General features: G+C 38.5%; 1 protein-coding gene across 1 annotated transcript in view; it reads left to right on the top strand.

The window, feature by feature from the left end:
* The window catches only part of SIM1 (SIM bHLH transcription factor 1), a gene marked incomplete at both ends in the record, with an annotated part of 46,412 nt that extends 30,115 nt beyond the window's left edge, over positions 1-16,297 (top strand). Inside the window, 3 exons of the mRNA XM_084203608.1 lie at positions 5,039-5,204; positions 12,502-12,907; positions 15,567-16,297. Coding sequence (XP_084059734.1) covers positions 5,039-5,204; positions 12,502-12,907; positions 15,567-16,297 — 1,303 coding nt within the window. The remainder of the gene's footprint in view (positions 1-5,038; positions 5,205-12,501; positions 12,908-15,566) is intronic.
* Between the last annotated feature and the right edge of the window lie 8,259 nt (positions 16,298-24,556).

Below are 24,556 nucleotides of genomic sequence, written 5' to 3'. Positions count from 1 at the left end.
TGCTCAGTAAACATCTGCCTCTTTGTTGGTTATCTGTGTATTCTCCGTTACTGTATGTGTACCTTATTTTCCCTTTCTGGCATGTAGTGGTATTAATGTAAAAAAAAGATGCTTTTCCTTACAGTTTTGCAGAATTTTCCTTGAATTAAGCATTTTCTCTTATTTTCTGAAGATTTTCTTATTTTGAAGGTTATGCTGCTTATAACTCTGGTTAAATAAGATCTGTATTCTTCAGTCTGGTTGCCCTTCTTAAGTACTTTTGGATGAATTTGGTTATTTATTCTTTACTAATGAGTGTCACACTGTTGCTTCTACCTCTGGATACATCCTATTTTTCTGCTCTTTCTGTTTGAGAGCATTTTTCAGGGCTTAAGTTCTCTTCTGTTCCATAGCCAACACTGTCTTTAAGTAGGGGGTATTAATATCTTGAAAACTATTTGTGCCTTTAGCTGTGTAATGCTAATGCCTAGTCACACTTCCATGGTGAGCTATAGTAGTCCCAAACATCCTCATATTAATTGAAGAAACACAATTACAATGAAAGCCCGGCTTGTCTGTAGTTTTAGTTTGTTGTGAGCCACTCTGGACCTCTGTCTTCCCAACATTGTTTCTGTCAGTGATGACTCACCCTTTCCTCACATTTTTTCCTTCAAAAAGCCCACATAAAAAACCCCTCTCATTTTCTCTTCGTTTTGATGGTGAGCTCTAACCAATGCTTTGTCACTGTATTTGTGCAAACTCTCCTGTTTGCTGAGAATTCAGGTTTTGTGGTCCTCTGCTACTCCCTGACTGGGGTTTTTTTTTGTGTCTGTTTGCTAGTGATTCATTATCTTTTACTCAAACTTTGATTAGCTAGACTATTGCTACCTTTTCCATATAGTACATTTTGGCTGTAGTAGTAGGCAAAAAGTGTGTTCTAAAGCTGAATTTTGAGAAGATTTCACATAAGTCTTGCAGATTCACTTGGCCTCCAAGTCATGTACATACAGATTGGCTTCCCCTTCCAAAATTTCTGCTCCTTCAGCCCTTGTCCTTCACCATCTTTGCAGTTTGCTGTAGCTGTCTTTAGTAAAGAATGTTTTGTACTCAGATTTCAGATGCTTCATTGCAGAGAAATGCAGTTGCTGCAGTCATCGATGCTTGGTTTTTCATGGTGTACATGTAGTATACCTATAAATACTTTCAAAATTAGGTTCAAGCTTTATAAAGAGCACTGAAAAAGCCAGAGACATGGCATAGAGTAGAAATGCTTCTGGGAGTTAGATCTGAGAAGAAAATGGGAAGTGCATATTGTAGCAAGGAGATTTTGTGCTTTGTCCTCTGAATTTGCCTACAGTGAAGCCTGGTAATCCAGTCTGTAGGTGCCTGATACATTGACCATACCAACCAGATTCTCATATGGGGAGGAACGACAGGACAGAGGAAAAATAATACAATTTTTGAACCATGTGCTACCAAAAGCATATGCATTCACGTCCTCTGAGGAGTCAAAGAGGACCTAGAATTTCCATCCAACTGTGGAAAGAATGGCTGTTTCCCATCATGAAAAGGTGGAGGTCTTCAATGTGTTTCCCTTTGCAAAGAAGCATCACTTTGGTCTTGTCTGGATTCAGTTTGATCCATCTGTTATTCATTTAAGAGCTAATTTCCTGTAGTTATTCTGATGTTTTATAGTGATGATAGTTGCATCAGAAAATGAGATAAATAGTAGATTGTCAGCAACATACTGTTAGCAATTGAACACATGCCATATCACTCTCTCTCTCTCAGCAGTCTCTTGTAGATAGATGTAGATTGTATGGATCCCTGTGGGATCCTGAAGGTGAGGACCTTGGAGGAAGAGGCTTGTATCCACCACCTTTTTTTTAATTATGCATAGAACACAAGATGCTGTACTAGTGTGTGGCTGTTACTGTGTAATAGAGGATTCAGGAGTCTGAGAATAGGAATGTGGAGATTATAGTTCCATGTTGGTGAAAGTTTTATAAATTCCTCTAGGAAGCTGTCGGAATTTCCATCTGTAGTTTGTATATCACTAGGAGTCCTGCTTTCTCTAGCATTTTGTCTCACAGTGCATATGGATATACTCAAAAATGTTTTCATTTCTTAGTTGAACATCTTTTGCATTTGATATTGAGGCCACTGGACCCGTCCTCCATGTTTTCTTTCCTTTTTCTTTTTTAACTTCTGGTATTTATCTTGCGCAGCTGCTGATGGTGTTCTGGTATCTCTCTTGGTCGTTCTGAAGGGTAACTCTTCTAGGACAGGGTTGAGATGGTATTGAATCATGACTCAGTGATGAAAAAAGTCCAGTATTTCATCAGCAAAGAGAGCAAGGAGCCTTCTTTTTCTAAGGGAAAACTTTGCATCTGGCAGCAAGAACTTCAGGTAGTTTTTTTAATAATTTTTTGGATGAAGTTACTGTCTAAGCAACTGGCTGCAAATACAAGCTTGTGTTGTTTACTCTAAGGTGTGGTGTTCTGGGAGGGTGTGCCCTCACCATAACAATACCAAGGAAATAGAAAAGTAACATGGAATGGCATGCAAGGTTTTGGTGAGTCTGGTTTGACTGTTTTGTTGGGGTTTTTTTGGTTCCCACAACCTAGAAACATTTTAGAGAGTAGTCTCTATATTCTTGAATGCTTGGCCCTTACACATATAACAGCAGACAAGCAGTGTTGGAATGACAGTGTGGTCTGAATACCAGGGTAGCATTTCTCCCAGTGTTTTAAAACTTTTTCACTGACACAAGACAGCATCAGATGGTTGCAGGGTGGCAAAAAACAGAGATGGGGAGTTAACGGCAGGAGCACAGAGCTGTGGGCTCTCCAGCAAAACCAGAGGTAAAAGCGTTGGTAGGTTCAAAACCAAAATACAACCCTCTCATGCCCCTGAGGCTCTGAAAATGTACCTACTTAGTTTTGATTAATTTTAGTTTCTGGTGGGAATATTTTCTGCATCTGACAGGGCCCTTCCTCTTCTTATAATCAGTCAGGGGGAGTGTATATATCAGGATGAGACTAATAGTTTTTTTCAGGGCTATTGATAGAATCTCATGCATTGTAGCAGTTAAGTATGAAGACTGTTTGACATCTTTTGTGTTTAATGATACATGGAGATAATTTCCTAGGAATCAGTCATGGAGACAGATGCTTTGCATGTCAAGGCAAGGTGTCTGGATGACAATTTTGAGGGTAACCATGGGAAAAATTAATGCTTTCAACTTATGTGGATTGGCCATACCTGTCAAAGAGACCAAAGCAAATCCCTATACTCAGATGTTTTCACTGCAGACAGGATATTTGAAATGCAGCTATTCTTGCAGAGACCTATCTCTATTAAAGCCAAAATTTGAAGAAATTACCTCAAGAACTACCTTACTGGAACTACCTCAAGAACTTGCCTTAAGAACTAATTTTGCACTACAAAGCACTATTTATATTTGACAAATCTCTGTCTGCTGTGGACTGGAAACAGCATAGTCAGTGCAGTTCTATGTTAGGGATTTACTTTCATGTGTTCTATATATGCAGACACGTATACATTGTCTGCATTGCCAAAAAACCTAAACCTCTTCTTTTATCAGAAGAAAAAGAAAAAAGATTGTAGAACTGTGATGAATTAATCTGTTGGTTATGCAGGTTTATCTGTGGCTGCTCAATGGTTCATCCTATTTAACTTTTTTCAGTGATTTAGCAAGTTTATTCTTCTACCCCTGACTTGAATCCAAAATAATTTCAGTGTTCTAAGCTGTAATATGTTTAGGCTGTGATGCAGTTTCTTTCTAAAAAAATTGGACTCTTATGGCTTGCACATCAATATTTGTGTGATTATAGACCGAGATATTGTTGCTAAAGCTAGGTAAACAATTTATTTTAACTATAATTCATTAAGTGTTAATCTTTAGAATTAGATGGGGTATGGGATAATGTGTGAATGAATGTGTTGCCTCCTTGACTGCTTAAGAGAAGCATTATTCTTCCCTTATCCCTTACTTCTCTACTGACAATACAAAGGAAAAATAAAATGAACCCTTCCTCTTTTCCTCCAGGTAGGTAGGTCAGGAAGAAGCTCTTGCTCTGCTCTCTTTTAATAAATCATTGTCAGAATAGGTTCCGTATGACTACATGAAAGCTGGAGAGCTCATTTGTTACTCCCCCGGGTATCAGCAGACATGCAGATGTGTGCAGAGGAGTGCAGTCCTATGCATATGCCCTCATTATGCTTAGTAAGACATTGTGAACAATGCCAGTTTTCCTTACTTTTATGTATTCATTAGTTTGAAGAAACTAATGCCAAACTTCAAAAATTGACATTATATATAGCTCCCCATAGAAAATCTCTATTATTTTGTGGGTGAGAGACAGGCTATTTAAATCACAAGGTTTATATTTATTTAGCTGTTGTCTCTGACTGGCAAACTGGTACAAGAAACTAAAAATGGATGAATAAACACCAGTAAGACCCATAGAAGAAAAAAAAAAAAACAAACCAAAAATTTACACAATTGCCTGAAACTTCTTAAGCAATGAAAAATGCAACCTTTGAGATCAAGTGTTTTCCCTTAAAAATTATTTTGTTCAGTTTATTTAGTCATCTGTTATGTGCACCCCACATACACACATGTGAACACACACATGCACACACATAATACACACATAGAAAGTTTGTAGCTGTGGGGTTAAAAGAGTTGTGAGGAAAATGTATCCTATTTACTGCTTAGCTATGTGACCAATGTAGAACTGTAACACAAATCTCAGAAATATCCATCCCATTGCTTTTTATTACTGAAGAAAGCAGATCAGGATGATAACAGCTGGATGCAAAAAGCAATCATATTTTCAGTATAAAAATAGCGGTATTGCTTAGTAAGCTATACTCCATAAATGTATTAGGAGGATATACTGGCGTGCCCTGGATGGTTTTTATTCTTTTTCCTTAAAAAATATCTTTCGTTTCCACCCCCCACTAAGAAGAAAGGAATGTTTCCCATTAAGACATGAAGTGAGTTTGTTTTTCACTTTTGCCTTTCATATAGGGACACTGAATATAAAGGACTACAGCTCTCCCTGGATCAGGTCACTGCTACCAAGCCGGCGTTCTCATACGCAAATTCAGCTCCGACCATAACGGATAATAGAAAGGGAAGCAAATCTCGCCTCTCGAGCACAAAGTCAAAATCAAGGACATCACCATACCCACAGGTAGCTGTCTTTGAAAAACTGAATTAAATATTTTTGAATATCTTGATTTTGGCTGCTACTTTACCCAAATAACTAGAATGGGCCAAAGAACCTCTTACTCAAAGGAAAAAAAGGACAGCCGGTTATACGAGCTTGAGACAGGAATATGTTTCTTTAAAATGCTTCTAAAAAGCTGGAAACATTTGTGTTTCAGCGTGCATAATAAATCATTATCAACAACAATAGCAGCACAGGGCTCAGAGTTAATGAGAAGTGGACAGAAGGGCAAGTGAAAATGTTGGTTTTGAAATACTTAGTTTGAAAAGACTGTGAGTTTTGCCATTTGAGAAATCTTGCTTTTTCTTACTTGGTCTTTACTAATTCCAACAAATCTAGAAAGATGCCAGATAGTAGATAGCAGTTATGCCAGATAGTAGATAGCAGTTAATACTGAAATTATAGTCAAGAGGAATGAGTTTTGATGACGGAAGGCAGTCAGCCAACTTGGTGAATTGGAACAAGAATATGTGTTCTTTTCTGTGTGTAAAGCTTTGAAAGGAAGAAAACAGTAGGAGGTGGTCATTGGCATCAGTAGATTTTAATTTCCCAGATTTCATTTTCAAGTCTAAGTTGTAAGGAACATGTCCCAGCTTGGAGAATGGACCAGACTCAATTGGATCTGCGAACTGAAATTTACACAATACATTTATGCAACTGATTTCTGCAGGCAATATCACAGCACTTGAATCCTTACACTATCAAACTTTTAGCTCAAAAAACGTTTGTTAACATAACTGTGATCTTTACTAAAGATACAAGTCGTACTGCTCTTATGCCTCTACATGACAGGATATAAATCGATATATAAACAAACTGGATATAAATGTATGTATTCAAGATATAGGATTGAAGAGCTATGTATTTTTAAAGAGCCCAATATTTAGTAGAATATTTAAAGAACCACAATATTTAACTGATAATAATAATGACCTAAATAACTGCAGTTTCTCTGCAGGTGCAACGTTTTCTGAATGGACCTTTAAGAGAGGTCCAATGTGATCCCAAATATCTACCTCACTTCCTTGTTTTCTTTCTTTTTCCTCTCAAAGTACCAAGGATAAGAATTTCAGTTAAATGACATCTGGTTTTGGCACAGGAAATATTTAACTGAGCACCTAAATATGAATTCCTAATTTTAAGAATCTAAAATTTGTCAGAGGTTATTATAGCTCACTTGTTCATGCTTGTCTCTGTGGGTTGTTAAAAAAAGCCTTTTTCCTGAATGCACTACATCGTTGTAACAATTGTAATCAATCTGTTTAAAAGAATTTGGGATAATTCTAAATTCAGTTTTTATGACTATCTTTGATACATTGTAATTACATTTCATCTTGTCTTATAAAATCCTTTCCAAAGTATTCATTTGCTAGCAGGACAATCCCAGCTGAAGGCCTGTTATCCTTCCACATCTGATTTCTGAAAGTATGACCTCCTTATTCTTTCTGTCACCAAAGAAAAATACTGAATGAGGAGTTCAGCATTGTGACTTTTGGTTTATCAGGGATTGTTGCCTGAAAGCCCGGTGAAAGCAAAAGAGCATTCCCTAAAAGCAAAATTAAAGTCTCCACTTTCATTTTGCTTCCTCATTACCAACTGCCTGATATTAAAGTCACATATTTCATCATTCAAAAAGAAGCAGCCATGTTAGTTGCCAGTATCTTGAAAAATGGTCATGCCATTCATTGCAGCCCATCACCACAAGTAATGCTGGCAGCTTGGCTTTGCCTCTCTGTCATCCTTCTCCACCGCTGAATAAACTGTTGAAAGACTCAGAGAAGCTGCTGTGAAGAACATGCAGCAGGTGGTACAGCCTGTGTCCCTCAGTCTCCTGCCCATGTAATTTGCCAGTCAGTAGAGGAGAATTAGAGTGTGACTTAAAAGTCACAGCTGAAGAGCGAGGTCACGGGTTTTGGCTTACACAGGAGCCTGAGGTGTGGTGAGGAAAGGAAGCAGAAAGTTTATCAGTAAAATAATGGCAGTGGGCAAAGTACTTCTTAAAATCAGGGACATCTACGAGATTTTAAATGTACATAATTTCTTTCCCCTTTTTCTTTTCCTTTTCTCTTGTTCCCTTACCATTAAATTTGCTTCCCTCTTGAACAGAAAAAGAAATCATATGCTTTATTGGGTGCTGACTGGGAATCCTTCACCTTGCCAGCTGTGTGTCCCTAAGATAGGTACATGAGATGTGAACAGTATGAAATAATACTAATCAATTTCAGCTGAATCTTTACTACTAGGGCAAAAAGTGGGTGTTTCGGTCATCTAAGACAGTGTTGATGTTTTTTCCTCAATTGTTATGCAAAACCAAACATAGCATAATGTGGATCTTGAAACTGAGTACATTGAACTGGAGGCATTGGTCAGCATCTGCTTAACATGGTGTGCTGTTTGTACCCTGGGCTAGGGGGTTCTGTGAAACCACCCTCAGGCAGGGGAAGGGCAAGCAGAGAGAACCCAAAATTCGTGGCCCAGCTGCAGAATTTTCTCAGAGAGTCTGAAGAGTGCTTTTCTAGTCCTGTCCCACCAGAGAGGTGCAGAGCTGAAAGAGATGGTGGGAAAAAAACCCAAAAAGGCACATGAAGGTTTGATGGATATTTGCAGAAAAAGAAAATCACGACTTGGTGAAAAGATGCCTGTAGTCTTCCCCCACAACATCATCATCATTGTCGTGAGGGCCTCCCAAAATCTAGGTTCAGGAACCTTTGTGTTCCCAAAAACTAGCCCAGGACCTCATTTATTCCATATGCAGGCAATAGCAGCAAGACTGGAAAAACATTTAAGTTATGATCATTTGAACTGCTTTGGAGTTTAATGTCCCATTTATGATGATTGTATAAAAAAATATTTAACTTGCTTGTTGTCTGCCTGCAGTGGAAATGTTTCATGGTGAGATCTGGATAAATGTTTATTTCTTCATATCTCATCTTAGTTCTTGGATAAAGATTTTATATATATATCTAGATGTATCTCATGAAAACACACATACAAGTAAGGATGTACCCAAGAGCTGTTGGATGGTGGTATAGGTATATATTAATAGGTAGGTACATTGGTGTATATATTAATGCATCAGATTTCAGAGATATATTAATTTTATCTCTCCTTTAGATGGGTAATTTGGATTAATTCTGCAATCCATCACTATTTGGGCATATCACTGAATGGAGTTAAGACAACAGAATCAGGCAGAATTCTAGCCAGCCTGGCTTTTGTTTTGTTCCCATAGCCTAAAGCTTTGGCAACTTTTACTGTGTTCAAAAGCAAAGCAAACCCTCTTTTTATAGTAAACATAACTCCTGGTCTGGTGAAGAGTCACCAGCAGTGGGGGTTATTTTAATGGACATGCTGTATTACTTTAATCTAAGCCTTTCACCATCTGTTGTGCCTATAATAGTGAATGTGAAAAGAGCATATTTTTCATTTCAGGATTACATTAGTAAAATGTAAGATAAAAGTGATTTAAATCATGCATATGTTCTTAGTACAATGCAGCCTGCATCTGTGATGTTTTTTTTCCTCATGGTTCAGACACAAATCAAGAGAAAAGCTGTTAATGCTGATGTAGTGAAAGTTTTTTGTGGAAAAGAGGGCTCTGTGAGGGTTTCACCATATATTTAATGTTTATAATGATAAAAACCTGAGTAGGCTGCCAGAAAATTATATATCTATAATATCTGTTGTTTGAACATCTAGGGTGGTGTGTAGAGCAAGCTGATGTTGCTGTGTATGACAGGACAAGTCCTCAGGCCAGTGAGACACCTGTAGGAATGGAAGGGCAGGCAAAAGAAAATCACATGAGAAATATTAAATTGTCCACTGGCCTAATACACTTCCATGGACTCTCATAAAGTAAGTTTCCTTAGACATGGAATTTATATCTTCCTATTTCCTTAGCTCTTTAGCTCTCCTGAAGTTTTTCCTCGAATGAAAATGCATCAGTGAGGGCCTGCAGATCTTTTCTTTGGCAGTGCTAATCCTGCTGGCGTGCTCTCACTTTGACTGTATAGTGAATTACTACTCTGGAAGACATTTCTAATTTTCAGAGGTGACAATTCAGTTTCCAGGGACCAGCTGGAGGGACATTTAATTTATGTTTTGCTATTTTTTATGCCAGATGACAATTCAGAAATCACCTGAAGGGAATTCAGATATTGCCAGTTTGAAGCTCTTTATCACTATCTACTGATTAAACTTTGTCAAAAACCCAAAAGTAATAAATTAGCTTTGCCGTCTGACTCCTGATAGAAGTCAGAGAGAAGAAATTAACAGAAAATAAAGTGTTTCTACTGAGACATGACTGGGATTGAAAAAAAACCCAACTGATTTTAATTTGCCATAATTTTCATTAAATCTGATTCAATTTTTTATGGTCTTTCATCACTTGACATATGGGAGCCTAATTCTGACTTGAGAGATAGTGTTTCCACTCCCATTTCAGTAAAGCAATATCTTTGATCACCCTTTCATTTCTCCCCCATCAACATGTCACACATGCCCATATTTGAAGTCTCCACCTGTCAACATCAGATTCCCAGAAGAGGCAGTGGTTGGACTGCAGCAGTGGAGGCAGCCTGAGGATGCCAAATAGAGACATGGCTGGCTTTAAAGGAAATTAGGCATATTTTTGCCTTGTGTCTGCTTATGTTGCACCTTAGGAGTAAGTAGTCATATCAAGCCTTGGCAGAAAATGTGGGCCACAAGCAACTGACTATGTTAATTTAATTCTGTCCATGGGTCAGATCTCAGATAATCTTCATTCACATCAAGTAAGAAGATGAGTCAAGTATTGTTGGTCTTGATACATGGTTATATGACATCACACAGTGTATTTCTGAGATACTAGACATAAACCCTATGAGGTAATTTCCCTTTCTTTAAGAAAAGTGCACAAAGGCCTTTTGTGATTAGGTTCAAGATAAAAACAGAAATTGCACAAGATATTCCCTTCAAGAGAAGCTATGTTGGACACTGAAGTGTCCTTAGGAAAAGAGAACTAATAGAAGAACATCTAGTAGAGATAGGGCAGAAAATTAAGAGTTTTCAGTTTGAAAGATTCTCTGGCATTTATTATCATCATAAATAGTCCAAAAAAGAAATTTCATTATAATATTATTGGAAATTTATTTTCCTTGTCCTTCTCATGAAAGAAATACATACGAGGAGTTTTGTTTTTAATAAGAAAATAAATGAACTCTTGACTTTTCTATATTTGCATTTAGGCTTATGCTGTATAATATTTCTGCTTAACTTTTAAAATTAAAAAAATCTGGTTTATACAAGTCAAATTCAAACAGAGCATTAAAACCAGTTCTGAAATTAAAAACAGACTAAAATATAATTTTCTTTTTTTAAATTTTTCTTTCAAAATAAAATTTACTAACTGTTAATCTTGTTAATAATTTCTATTTTTTTTAATTGGAGACTTAATTTTATCACTTTTTTGTAAACAAGCTTAAAGTAATTTTTGTTTTGTAAAAAAGCTTACAATAATTTGTTATTTGTGAAGGTGTCTCTGTGATTAAGCAGTTTGTAGATGTTAGGTCTGAAAGGATAATAGAAGAGACAGATGCTCCATTTGATGACAATAATACTGTGGTGACTGAATAAAGTTCCTAGTTAGTGTATGTTGAGTTACTGGCATTTAAAAGAGCTCTTTTGTGGCTCTGTAAGTATCTAACCTTCATGAAAATTCATGTTTTTCCTTTCATCTCTAAACCTTTGTGATGAGTATCGTGGCACTAACTGTCTGACCTCCTCCATGTCTACTGGTAGGCTTGTTGCCTATGGGTATTCTTCTGACAACTAATAACAAAATATAATTGACTTCCTCAAAGCCATGACCCTTTCTTTGTTTCCTTTAAATAATCTATCATGTTCACAACCTAAACAGTACTCACAAATACAAACTGGAATACTGAAGCAATGCCCAATTAAATGCCAAAAACTCCACTGATGTTGCACACATGGTTTAGGTTTCTCTCAGTCAAACATCTGGTAAGTACTTTCTATTGGTAAATGCATAAAACCTTGATCCTGGCTGATAATGAGGAGTTTCATAGCAACTTAATCTAATGAAAAGGAAGGTAACCTTATGTTAGGCCTATTAAAAGAAAAGGCAGAGTGGGCATATGGAAGGTGAGTGATGGAATGGGAGAATTCCAAAGCTTCATGTTGTAATACATTGATTTGTGACATGAGTGTGCAGTGCTGAAGAGGTGAGCATGTACAGCTTTGGTCTCATCCCAGCCCATAATCATGGGTGAAATTGATTTAAAAATGTTCCGTGAAGTTTGACAGTTCCAATAAATAAAAAGATTTAAAAATGAGATAGCTAAATCCTAGGAGGTTTAATATACATTCTTTTCCTTTCCCAAAAGGTATCTAAAAGTTGAAGGCATTCATTATGAATATCTAGAAATCTGTGGCATTTAACTTAACCCTTACTTCTCTCTAAACAAATGCTCATGTTCCCGTCCTGACTAATTTTCCAACAACTTACTAATTGCTTTTCTATGTTGAGAGGGCCCTGCTTTAATGAGGGTGAACACTGCCTGCTTCAGTTAGCAGTCACTTTTACTGGCAAATAGTTTCTGGATTTTCCTTGTTCCCATACTGCAATAGAGCTGGGATTTTTAGCTTCCTACCTATCTGCCATCACTTTAAAGTTTACCTTTCAAAATTGTTGGTGGTGCCAACTTTTTTCCCTCCTAATAAGAGGAAATAAGTTCAAAGATGCAACTCCAAATAAGAAAAAAAATATCAACAAACAAAATATGAGAAAAAGAGAGTGAACCTTAGAAAAAATCCTTCAAATACATTCGGTTTCAATTTGACATGTGAGAATGCTCCAGGAGCAATGTTGTTATTTCAGTCCCTTTTGGAAGTGTTTTGCTGAAGTGCATTGGAGCACCTTGGCTGAGCATAAGCACAGCTTTCAAAGCAACAAGAAAAACCTGGACATACTAAAAATATATTGAATTGCAACATGGATGTTTCTGAGCCTAATATTACACATCATAAAGGAGATGGCTGTTAAGGGCCGACATGGGATGTTTTAGATTTTCATGAGGTCTGTCCTGTCATCTGCGAGCTCATTACAGAGTGTTGTACAGGAAAGGACCAGGAGCCCAATCAGAAGGTGCAGACACGCTCACAAAAAACACACTGTCACATACACACTCTGCCTTCCCAGAGCAGTTACTTGCAGATTTCACCCAGGTGTGGTAATTCCCATGCTGCTTCTCCTGTTTTGCAGTATTCCGGGTTTCACACGGAGAGATCCGAGTCTGACCACGAGAGCCAGTGGGGTGGGAGCCCCCTGACCGACACGGCTTCTCCGCAGCTCCTGGAGCCTGCGGATAGAGCCGGCTCCCAGCACCACGACGTCTCCTGTGCCTACAGACAGTACTCAGACCGCAGCGCGCTCTGCTACGGCTTTGCACTCGACCACTCCAGGCTGGCTGATGACAGGCATTTCCACACTCAGGCCTGTGAAGGAGGCAGATGCGAAGCTGGCCGGTATTTCCTTGGCACGCCGCAGCCGGGAAGGGAGAGCTGGTGGGGCTCTCGGTCAGCCTTGCCTCTGACAAAGTCGTCCCCTGAGAGCAGAGAAGCCTATGAGAACAGTATGCCCCACATAACGTCAGCGCACAGGATCCATGGTAAGACACAACAAGGATTTGCAGAAGCGACACCGTCTCAGCTAAAGCGACGCGACAGAGACACACAGCTGTTCATGTGAGAGATGGAAAATGAGATGCTCTTGGTGTAGGCTCTTGTCTCAGAGCTCACATCTGCAGAGATGAGGAATACTTAAAATTCAAGCTGAGACGAATTTTATAGTCTGGTTTATATGAAGCAAAATATAGTTTTGCTGCGTTTTCATTGTGAAATTAAGGTGGAAACATGTGACTGAGGAGATTTTAAGAATGATCTTAAAAATATAAACAAAAGAATCCACTTGATAGCAAAGGGGTTTTTATTAGATTTAGGATCAAGACACTTCAGATGGAATATATTTAGCAAAAAATTATAGGTAAATCCAAGCTAGATATTAAAAAATCTTGAAAGCTGTTGGAAAAATTGTTCTCTGAGTGACTTTTTTCCCTACTGGTTATTACTAGATTCTGTATGACTTGATGTTTATTTAAAGTTGGCTGTTGAAATTGACAGTTGATTTTGGTTTCAGACATTTATCCTCAGCGATAATTTTTAGCCAATTTAAATCTCTCCATCCTTTCAGCACGAAGCCTGAAATTTGTTTTAGTTTCTGACCCCTTGCAACTCAGTGCATTAGCACACTTTCAGACGCTGAAGCTAATAAAAAAACCACGGTGAAAGCCTGATGCTGGGTTTGGAAAAGTCCAAAGGCCCTTGGTTTTAAAATTATAGGCTTAGTCTTGGAAGACAGTAACAGGCCCTAAAGTCAGGATTCAAGGTTTTAAGGATGCATGCAACATTAAAAAAAAAGTTTTTCCACAAAAGAGTCTGTCAAAACAAATGTTGCCTCTAAAGAATTCATAAAAGCAGATTACATTAGTACTTTTCCATTGATCTGCAGAACAAGGCTTTGTAAACAAAATGAGCTGTCCTGTTTTGCTCCAATCTGAGGAAAATTATGTTGAAATTAGAAAAAATTATTAAATAGCAAGTTTCAGGAAATACAACCAGAGGAAAATACAGAACATTTTCCCGATGAGGGCTGTTCTCCACTTTTCCTGTGACAACATGCCTCCTTCCTTGTGTCTGTTCTGTTCCTCTGCCCTATTTGAATTTTTCTAGCTTTTTTTCTCAAAAAAAGAGAATCTAGCAAATTATGATAATTTGCTGGCAAATTTTATGCATGATAATTCTTGCTGAACATAGAAATAGCATACCAAGGTACAAATGAAAAAGTGTTAGATATTAATTCCATACCTCTATCAAGAATATTTAACCCAAGTGTATAATGTTTGGTTTTATTGTGTTGTTTGGCTTTGCTGTAATTTCAGTTGCCGCAGGGCTTTTTTTTTGTTGGGTTTTTTTTATGTCAAGTATTACATTTTTCAGTAGGTCTTCAGTCTGCATGTAGCCTTGGGGGAAAAACTTGACTAGCATTTTGGGTCCAGCTCTTAAGAGGATCTGAAGGATAAATTCATGTCCATGATAGTCCACAGTGCAGTACTTCCCCAGCAGTGGCAGGATATTTTTCTTGCAAAAGCCTATCACTGATTTTTCTAGTGAACTCTGCAATGCAGCGCTATTGGTCTGCATCCCAAACAGATCTGTATACCTTGACCCAACACAAAACAGGGGAAACTTCATGTGCTGGTCTGAAAATGAGTTTGCTTTGAGGAGTACTGTCAGGCAACCCAAAGTGCTTCATCCCCAAAGAGGACTTTGTGTGTGCCAAGGCAGAGGCATTGATAAGTAACATGTGCAAGTCCCACACAGGCCCTCCTGTGGGAATGCATCTCAGCAAACCAAGCCCTTTATCATAATGTTGACCCTTCAAGTTTTGGGGCCTCTCACTTTCTTTCTGGTGAGGACTGACAGGTATGATTCTGTCTTTTCAGCTACTTACAAGCTGAACACCTTCTCTGATATGTATATGGGCCTTATTTTTTAAAGAGATGTAAGAATGTCGTAATATTTTCCCATTTCAAAAGAAAATATTTGTGCATGGGGATATGACATCACATTTTTACAGTGTCCCTGTCTAACAACTATGGGTTCTTGAGCTTTTGAAAAAGAATTCCCTCACTACTTGTGGTTATTTATTGTTGTGTATCCTGCATCAAGTCTCAACATAACCACAAGCTATTTCTAAAGACTGTCTCTGTTTTAGCTCTTGGAAAGGCTGGAATGTTGTACATTTGTAATTCCCTGAGATTTTTATTTTTACTATGGCCCAAGTTCACTCAGACCTTGTTGATGCAAAGAGGTAGTAAGGGGCCAGGGGCCTGAACACTGGCATTTAGGGCACTTTGACATGCCCTAGGATATCCTGCCTGGTCTCTAGCTACTCCGAAAGAGTTGCTTTCAAGTTGCTTCCATACCTGCCGGGCTTATGCAGGTACTTGGCTACCCAAGAGTGTATGAGTTAGCACCAGATACCTGTGTTGAGGTGCTTAGGTCTCTTTGCGTATTTTCAGCTGAGTTACTTGTTTCAAGTGGAGACACTGGAAACTAGAGTTTGTCACTGAAAAGCAAGGGGTCTTTTTTGCTGACTGTTATGACCCACCTCTGACTTGATTTTCTGTGTGTGAAATTAGGTTCAGATTACATGTTCTTCAAGATCATCTTAAACTTCAGTGCTTGTCTCCTTTCTTTCTTTCCTAGGAAGAGGACATTGGGATGAGGACAGTGTTGTTAGCTCACCCGATCCTGGCTCTGCCAGCGAGTCAGGCGACCGATACCGCACCGAGCAGTATCAGAACAGTCCGCATGAGCCCAGCAAAATTGAAACTCTCATTAGAGCCACCCAGCAAATGATTAAAGAAGAAGAAAACAGGCTACAGCTGCGGAAAACCACTCCTGACCCACTGGTCTCCATTAACGGCACAGGGAAGAAGCACACTATCTGTTTTGCAAGCTACCCCCAGCAGCAGCTGGCAGCGGACGTCTGCCGCGTGCCGACGGTTGCCAACACTCCTCCTTGCGAACACATCCAGCAGCGGGACGGAAAGATTATGAGCCCACACGAAAATGACTACGACAACAGCCCCACAGCGCTGTCTAGGATAAGCAGCCCCAGTTCTGATCGAATATCAAAATCTAGTTTGGTACTTGCTAAAGACTACCTGCATTCAGACATGTCCCCTCATCAAACCCAAGGAGACCATCCAGCAGCCTCTCCAAATTATTACAGCTCCCACAGGCAGTACTTTGATAAGCATGCTTACACACTAACTGGATATGCCCTGGAGCATCTATATGACACTGAAACAATTAGAAACTATTCACTAGGCTGTAATGGATCCCACTTTGATGTGACTTCTCACTTAAGGATGCAGCAAGATCCAGCACAAGGACACAAGGGAACATCTGTTATAATAACCAATGGAAGCTGACACTTTTTTTCTAAAAATTTTTCGCGCTTTAAAAAATAACCTTTGAGATCTAATTGGAAGATATGCTATGTTTTCATGCCCTTGTCCTTACCAGCATTTCCCATACCACAGTGCACTAGAAAGAAGAACATAAGGTTTGAGGGGATAAGTTAGCTAAAACACATTACTGAAGGAAAAAAAACAAATGCACTGGCATGCAGGGTTAGAGTAAATGGAGCTAAATGCAAAGTTGGTGCCATGCATGCTGAGAAGGATAGAAGAGGTTCTTTGTGGCAGTATTTGTGGCAGAGCAGTTTATCCACATTGTGTAAGAGGTGTTGTTTGGAAACGCTGCCAAGGGCAGATCTTCTGAACTGCATAGGTACCAGGCAACAGAACTGCTATGCACTCTTTTTACACAGGAAGCTGGGATGTGTTCCTTCAAAATACACAACAAAATGTGTGCTTCTGGTGATTTGTTTACTCCCCAAAGGCCAAGTGTGTTATGCTGCTGTATGGTATAAAGCATCCATGGTTGACCAATATAAAATCAAAAAAGGGAGAAAGAAGAGAGAGCTCCTCGAATTGTTGTGTCCTTGTGTACTCACAAACATAGCTATTTACATATGCTTGATTTGAAGAGTCCTTATGATTAGTATGGTCAAATGTTTACCTCTACTGTATTAAAAAGAAAGGGGTGTTCTCACTGTAGTTTTGAGAAACGCAAAGGGCTTGCTTGTCTTGCTGTAGAGATGGGAGATGGTTCTCATGTTTTTGAAAGGGTGCCCACGGTGGCTAGTGGAGTGAAATGGAAGAAAATTGCCTGGAGAAACAGGGAGAATAGACTGGAATTAGGAGTGGTCCAAGGTAAACACGTAACCCTGTAGCTAAGTATGCCATTTAGTAATAATTATAAAATAAGGAAAAGTGGCTGAATTTACTAAGAATTAATTTAAAACACAGAAGGAACTCAGTAGAATCATAGAAATATTGCTGTAAAATACAAAAGCAGTTGCATAAATACATGAGTCAAGAACAGGTAAAAACTCTTTGGCAGCTTGTCTAACTTCTGATAAAGTTTTGGAGTAAATTAAGAGAGTATAGAGTATCATAACTACACTGTCTGAAGCACAGCGAAGTAACAGGCACGACCTTGATAAAGAAATATAAATTCTCTTCTTGATTGCAACAGATAATTTAATGAATATCAGAAAATATTCTGGATATTAAAATCAGCCATATGTACATTATAAAAGTAGAGGGAAATCAATGCTCTGAGGAATTAAATTGCATTAAGAATGCTGGTATTATGAAGGCCTGTCCTGGAGTTATACAAGACATCAAAAGAGGCAGAGGAACATTTTTAAAATTTTTAATAACCTCATGCACAAAGAGACTGATTAATTGGAAAAGAATAAATGCAAACATATGCTAAAAATGTAAAGTGGGGCATTTGTAGTCACAATTGCTAGACCCGTCCTTTTTTGTATGGCATTTATATGGTCCCAAAGTTGACTGCAACAGGAGGGACCACTGCTCCCTCTTATGCCAATGTGGAGGAAAGGGGACCTGAGGTGGTTACCAAAATGAGATTAGCTCTAAGACTAGCTTAATTTGTAACATTCAGAAGCTCAACATATGGGACTGAGTCATCAATGGGACTAAATATAAACCAGCATACTATGGGTGGGTTAAAAATACTGTTTCCAAATAAAACTAATCAGAAGCAAAAGCTAAATAATAACATTATAAACCACGTAAGTAGAGATGTACTTGAAAGGAGAGGAAATTACCTCTCTGAATTTGGAATACTGTGTAGAGTCCTGATCACTCCAAAGCAGATTGTGAATCTTGAATTGAGTGGTACCTTACTCCATAAGCAACCTTTTTTGACTGCAGTGCGATCGCTCCTGGTGAAATGCACATTGAACACAAGGGAGAACGACACAGTCTGGTCTTTATTATCTAAACCTCGTAACAAAAAAGGTGGAGCAGAGCTCAGCAAAAGATGAAGAGACTAAAAGATCTAATAAAAGCTTTAAATAAACTGGGTCTGTCATCTCTGTAAGGGAAAGGAGTAAGGGGTAATGTCACTGATGTGCACCAAACTCTGCACAGAGGAGAGATAAATAATGGTCTAAAACTATTTGAACTAGCGGCAGAAATGAAAGGCAGGGCACTGAATGATAGCAAAGGCAAAATGAGAACAAAATTATTTGGCAAGAAGTTTATTTGACTCATGCCAAATGGATAATGAAGGTCAAAAAACAAAGCAGATAGAGATTTTTTTGTTTGATTGATTGAAGATAACAAAGCAAATAATTGAGGGGAAGAAAAACCTTGACAACTGTTAACTCAGAGGAAGAAATGGACCAAAATGGACTTCTTTCAGCCCAACAATTGTATATATTCCTAAAGCTTAGGAATAAGAAAATATTTTTGATAAATTTAGTTCTGGATACATATTTATTTCTCTTGTTCCTGTGAATAATATGAATAAAATTGTACTTGGAGTCTCATTTTACAGTATTAAAATACAATTTGCAAAGCGAATTAGAATAGAGGTACATGGTATCATCCTATCCCTACAAGTACATATGAAACCACGCCTAAGTGTCAATATTACTCTGTATTTGAAAAGAGTCTCCTAAACTGTTTGAATGAATGGGGTTTTCTCAGCACTCAAATTTCTTGGTATCACAAAGCACTCTTGCTATCAAGCTTTTAGTTAGAAGGCAGCAGAGTTCTGCAGACCAGCTGCAGTTCCCTGGCTGGGGCCTAATGGCCACAAGTAGCCAGGAAACCACACTTTGGCGACTGCTGCATTTGCATTCTGACAGGCACCTTTGAAAAACAGAAGACTTTTAAGACCAACAGGCACAGCATAAGATTCTACAGGACTTCACCTAGGAAAAGAGGCCTGTGTACTATGCAATAAAAGTCCCCCATCCTTATTTACAGCCATCCCAAGACTGTAGCTATTTATTCCTATTTTCAATAGTTCTAGTCCACTACAAAGGCAAGAAATGCATGTAATGAATGGAATAAATCAGTAGAGATGTCTCTACATGCAGCCATGTTGTGCTGCAAGCAAAGGCTGAAGCTCTCTCTCCTCATGGGATTCCAGCAACTGGCAGTCCTTAGCACTTCAGTACAGTATGCTGGAGATGGATGCCTCTTGTCAGCTTGTTTGCTATCCTGCTTCTTTAGATAGCCAGGAATTTCTTCTTAATTGACAGAAAGCATTGAGTTTTGCAAACATAGACTCTGCATGCTTCATGCTACATGAAAGCAAGTCTGCAATCTTAATTATAGCATATAATATCACTGCAGCTCATATTACATGTGCTTTTCAATATGATATAAAGCTTGTTTTTTCCATTACATATTTATGTAATTCAAATTTTCATTTAGTATCCTTCAAGGATATCGTCTCTGTTTTTATGTTTCTCCCTTTTCCAAATCAGATGGGAAGAAATATCTTGCGAAATTGAAAAATGCAAAGCATTTGAACCAAATAAGTTTCAAATGTATCACATTAGCTAAAGGTTATAATTTTAAATAAGGTATGTATGTTGTGTTTTGGAATAGAAACAATATAAATTGCTGTATTGCATCATTTCTTTAACATTATACTGGTTTGCTAGCAACACAAAATTAATATTTTGCAACTACTGCAAATACAGAGTGACCACAGCTCTTTCAAACCATTTCTTACTGATGTCAATGGATGGTGCATTATGGTTTTTGTGCATTACAAACTTAGTACATCTCTTTTGTTTAAAGAAATAAAAAAACCCTCTAGTCTTTATATGAAATTGCACCCCATGGGCATAGAGTTTGTGATTCTTGACAAATTTGCAAAGCAATTCCTAAATTGAAAGAAGAACCTTACTCAGCATTTTGTCCCATTTATTCAAATATTTGTGAATATTTGTGATGTAAGGTACTACTTAGCATATGCAAGGGGAGGAAAACTGACTTCTGATAACAGGTTTGAGGGTTGTTTTGTAATTCTTTTTTCCTTAAATCTCAAGATGTGTGTATGGAACTATGGAAGATAATAACTCCAATGGCTGTGTTTCTATAAAACAGGTTATTTCTGTTCTGAAAAATGAGTGCATCTCTCCCAGCCCCAAAAGTATTTCTTAAGCTTTAAAAATGGCTTTTGTTGATCTGTCTGCAATACTGCCGTGGGTTTCACAGTGAAATTCTGCTCTTTTAAAGTCCTTTAATCACTGTTATCTGAATCTCATCTTTGTCTCTACACATGCAGCATTTATTCGTTAATGTCCCTTAGTATGTTAACCACCATATGTTCATTTATGTGAGCATGCTGAGTGAGTTGGAAAAAATAAAAGGTGGCATATTATTTCTGGAAAAGGCACAGCCACCCCAGAAAACCAGCCTGGCTGTTCCAAAGGTCAGGTAACCTTTCAGTCACGGAACAATGCTGCGGCATACACGTTGGTTTCTGCACACAAACCTGCCTGTAATGGGGATTGCAGCACACAGCTCCAGGATTAGACCTGGCTGTGTCTGTTTTAAGGGGGCTATGGTTAATGTCTGGCAGCAAATGGATTCAGGCCCTGCTCTTTCCTTGAGTTGCAAGTTTACTTAAAGCACCTAAGAGCCTTAAGGCAATACAGGCTTTGTTATTAGGAACAATGGTGGATGAACATGCTTTCCTGTAGGTATACTGGCTTAACTCCAGATAGCTCCACAGTGTGGAGCATAAACTATTTTATTTGCAGTTAGTATTGATGGTTAAATATTTCAGCTGTGTGCACTGAGATGCAAAAAAACCCCAAACCAACAACAACAAAAAAAAAAACAAATAAAACCCCCAGATTTCTGTAACCCTTCAGTCTGGTGTTTTGAAAGTCTTCTTTCAAAGAAGACGTATAGCTGAGGATTTAGCTGTTTTTTTGAAGACCAGAAAAATTAAATAGTCCTCTGTTCAAAACAGTGAGAGAACTAGTGTGATTCAATTTCACATTTCCTTAGGGCATTTATTAATTAAAAAAATAAAAATGCTGTGAGGTTAAACTTCACTGCAGCATTTAGCTTATATATACAAGAGTTCTGTAGATAAATCTGGCTCTAAGTTGTTAGGAATACATCCCTTTTTGAAAAGAGTTAATTTATGACTCCACCTATAAAGCTGTATTTGAAAGATCAAATATGGGATGAAAAATGATTTTTTTTTTCTGGTTGCATTCCCTATTTAACTCCCACACAAATTTCTCAATCTTTCCTATTGTTCTAGGATTTCAAGTGTCATTTTAAGCATTTTTATTTATTACAATTTGGACTGCATTTATTATTTTCTTTTTCAGCTACTGATACATTGGGAAGTTTCAAGGTGCAAGAAACAGTCTTTATCACACAATACAAAATGTTGGCACCTTTACATTCTAAGGAAATAAAGTCTATGAGAAAAAGTATGCTTAGGGCACTGCAACTTTTTCCAAGGTAAATATTTCAATGCATAAAATATACTAATCTAATAAAAAGAAAGCACTTGAGACATGATGAAGAATTTCATGTTTGCTTTAAGCCAATGGTTACATTTTAAGGACAAAAAGACACAGATTGCCAGTGTTTCAAATACCATGCTTTGCAATGTAAAGGGTCTAGTGACATTGTAGCATAACATCTGTAGTTTTCCTTTGGAATGTAATGTAGAAAATATAATTTAGTTATGTCAACAATATCTTGCAAAGTGTTCCCATTTATAATTATTTATATTGTAAATAGCTTTCTGAAGTAAATTTGAAGTTAATGTGCATAAGATGTATTTATTATGTGAAGATTTTTTTTTGTTTGTTTAAAATATAGCTACCAATATGCAATTTTTGTCTGTTTTTCTAGATTTTTAAACTAAGGATTGTCCTATATAGTATACATTTTCAGCAATCTATTTTAATTAATGAGAGTATTTCTTAACGTTGGGAGGGGACAGGGTAAAGTAATTTATTTTGGTTCCTGTCAATCCTAAATGTTCCCTGAATCTTGAATGGAGTTTATCAACCATGAGAGACCCTGATAAGACACTGCTACCTCATTCAAGATGCCTCAATCTGCTCAAATGCTATTATTTAAGGAAGAACTTAATTAAGGTTAATTATCTATTTGTGAATCACCTGCCTTATTTTTTGAAGCCATCCCGAGGTACCCCTGTGCCTCAGCTAAATCAGCTAGCTGCCTTGGAGCATGCTGCCCATCAGGTGCTGAAAGCAGTGTGCTCAGAGAGCAGTGTTCTGTCACAGGAGCAGGGGAGGAGTTCTGTTCAATTGCCCTCGGGCCTGAGAGTGCCTCTGACCTGAGGGTTTGTGCTTGGACATCTCAATCGACCCAGAGCAACAGGAGCCAAAGTGTAGCATCTGAGCTGCGGTAACCCTTGCCTGGTCTGGGGTTTGGGTCCTTCAGGGCTTGAGTTCTAAGTCACAGCTCTTACTTTCCAGGGCAGTTTCTGAGCCATCAAACCCTGTCCTCTCGCTGAGGCTCTTCCCTGCCGGGAACAAATGCATGACAGATGGTCTCAGAGAGTGACACTGGTGCTATGGTCAGGTGAGGGAGCAGCTTTCTCTGGAGAGAAAGGGTTTGTCCACATCTTTCCCGCTCACAAGACAGAGCAAATACATGAGCATCAGAGGTGTGATGCACAGAAGAGTCAGTTCTGAGTCTCAGGTAAATTAAATGCATAAAATGGAGATACAGTTTTGACACCAGCCCTTTCCTCCTGCATGGATGTAGGTGCTCGGTTCTTAGACACTCCTGGGACTGGGGAATACCCTGAAGCATTGAATTAGAAGTTTAAACTGCATTCATGATGTTGGCATTTCCTATGGGCTAATTTAGGCACTTCCCTTTTCCTTGGCCTGAATTTTGGTCCTGGTTCTCATGCAGGTAGGAAATGGCATTATCATTTCACCAAACTACGCTGTTTAGCAGTGCAAAACATGCCGGGTCTTTTTTCTTTTCTTTTCTTTTCTTTTCTTTTCTTTTCTTTTCTTTTCTTTTCTTTTCTTTTCTTTTCTTTTCTTTTCTTTTCTTTTCTTTTCTTTTCTTTTCTTTTCTTTTCTTTTCTTTTCTTCTCTTCTCTTCTCTTCTCTTCTCTTCTCTTCTCTTCTCTTCTCTTCTCTTCTCTTCTCTTCTCTTCTCTTCTCTTCTCTTCTCTTCTCTTCTCTTCTCTTCTCTTTCTTTTCTCTTTCTTTTCTCTCTGTCTCTCTCTCTGTTTCTCTTCATAGGTGAGGGGTTTCAGAAATGTCCTTTTTTGGCCTACCTCTCTCTCTCTGAAGCCCACACTAAGATCCACAGGCAGTCATGAGACCACACTGTCCTCCCTAGGACAAGAGTAGTCCTAGCTTCTCCGTGTTAAGCACTGCAACAAATCTGAGTGTCATCCTCATCTCTGCATACTTCAAGTCCCGCCACTTCCATGCCTGCTCCTTAGTCTCTTTTCTGGTGCCTGAAGCTAGCTATTGCCAACTTGTGTCTATTCACTCTTGATTTCCATGCTCATTGGCAAATTGTTCCGCGCTGAGGAAATCTGCTGTCATGGCCATTGCAATAAAAGTGTGCAATACCATCAGGAACTTCCTCTATCCACATATGGTGGCCATCAGAGGCTTCAGCATCAGCAATTTCATTTGATACAGCTCCTCTGACGGTCAGAAGGTCACAAATAGCCTGCTGTGTGCCTGTGTGAGTAAAAAGGGCTGTCCACCACACCACCAACCCTGATGGACTACATGGCTTGTGCATGCATGCAGCATTCTGGACTGCGGTCCCCAGGCCAGGTGCAAGGCTGGGTGCACATGGAAAGAGCTCGGCCTCACCTTTACCAAGATTTCTCTTCCTTGCAGACACCTCTCTCTGCCACAGTGTGCCATTGTCTTTCTCCCACAGTCTGTCATCTTGATTTTGTCTTTCACAGGAATTAGCTGTTCTATTTCCATTTCCTCCCTTCTGCCCCAAGCCCTGGTCTGTGTTCTAGCTTGCTCAGCTCTAGCTTCTTCTCTTGATGCTGAAAATTGTGTGTTACTTTTGATAAGGAAAATGGCTATATGGCAACATTTTCCATTACTTGCTTTCCCTTTTCCCTTTTCCCTTTTCCTCCTTTATGCAGCTGGTGTCAATGTCATTCTGAGGACCCTGCAATCTTTTTCTCTCAGGCATTAGTTCTGCTATAGGCAAGCTACTGGTTGAGGGAATGGAGGTGATGAACTTTTCAGAAAATCTACAGACAAAAGATGATAGATGCCTTCAGCATAC

Source organism: Fringilla coelebs (assembly GCF_963513975.1).
Source record: "Fringilla coelebs genome assembly, chromosome: 3".
NCBI lineage: Eukaryota > Metazoa > Chordata > Aves > Passeriformes > Fringillidae > Fringilla > Fringilla coelebs.
Note: the sequence above shows the minus strand (reverse complement) of the source record. Positions and strands in the feature narration are given on the sequence as shown.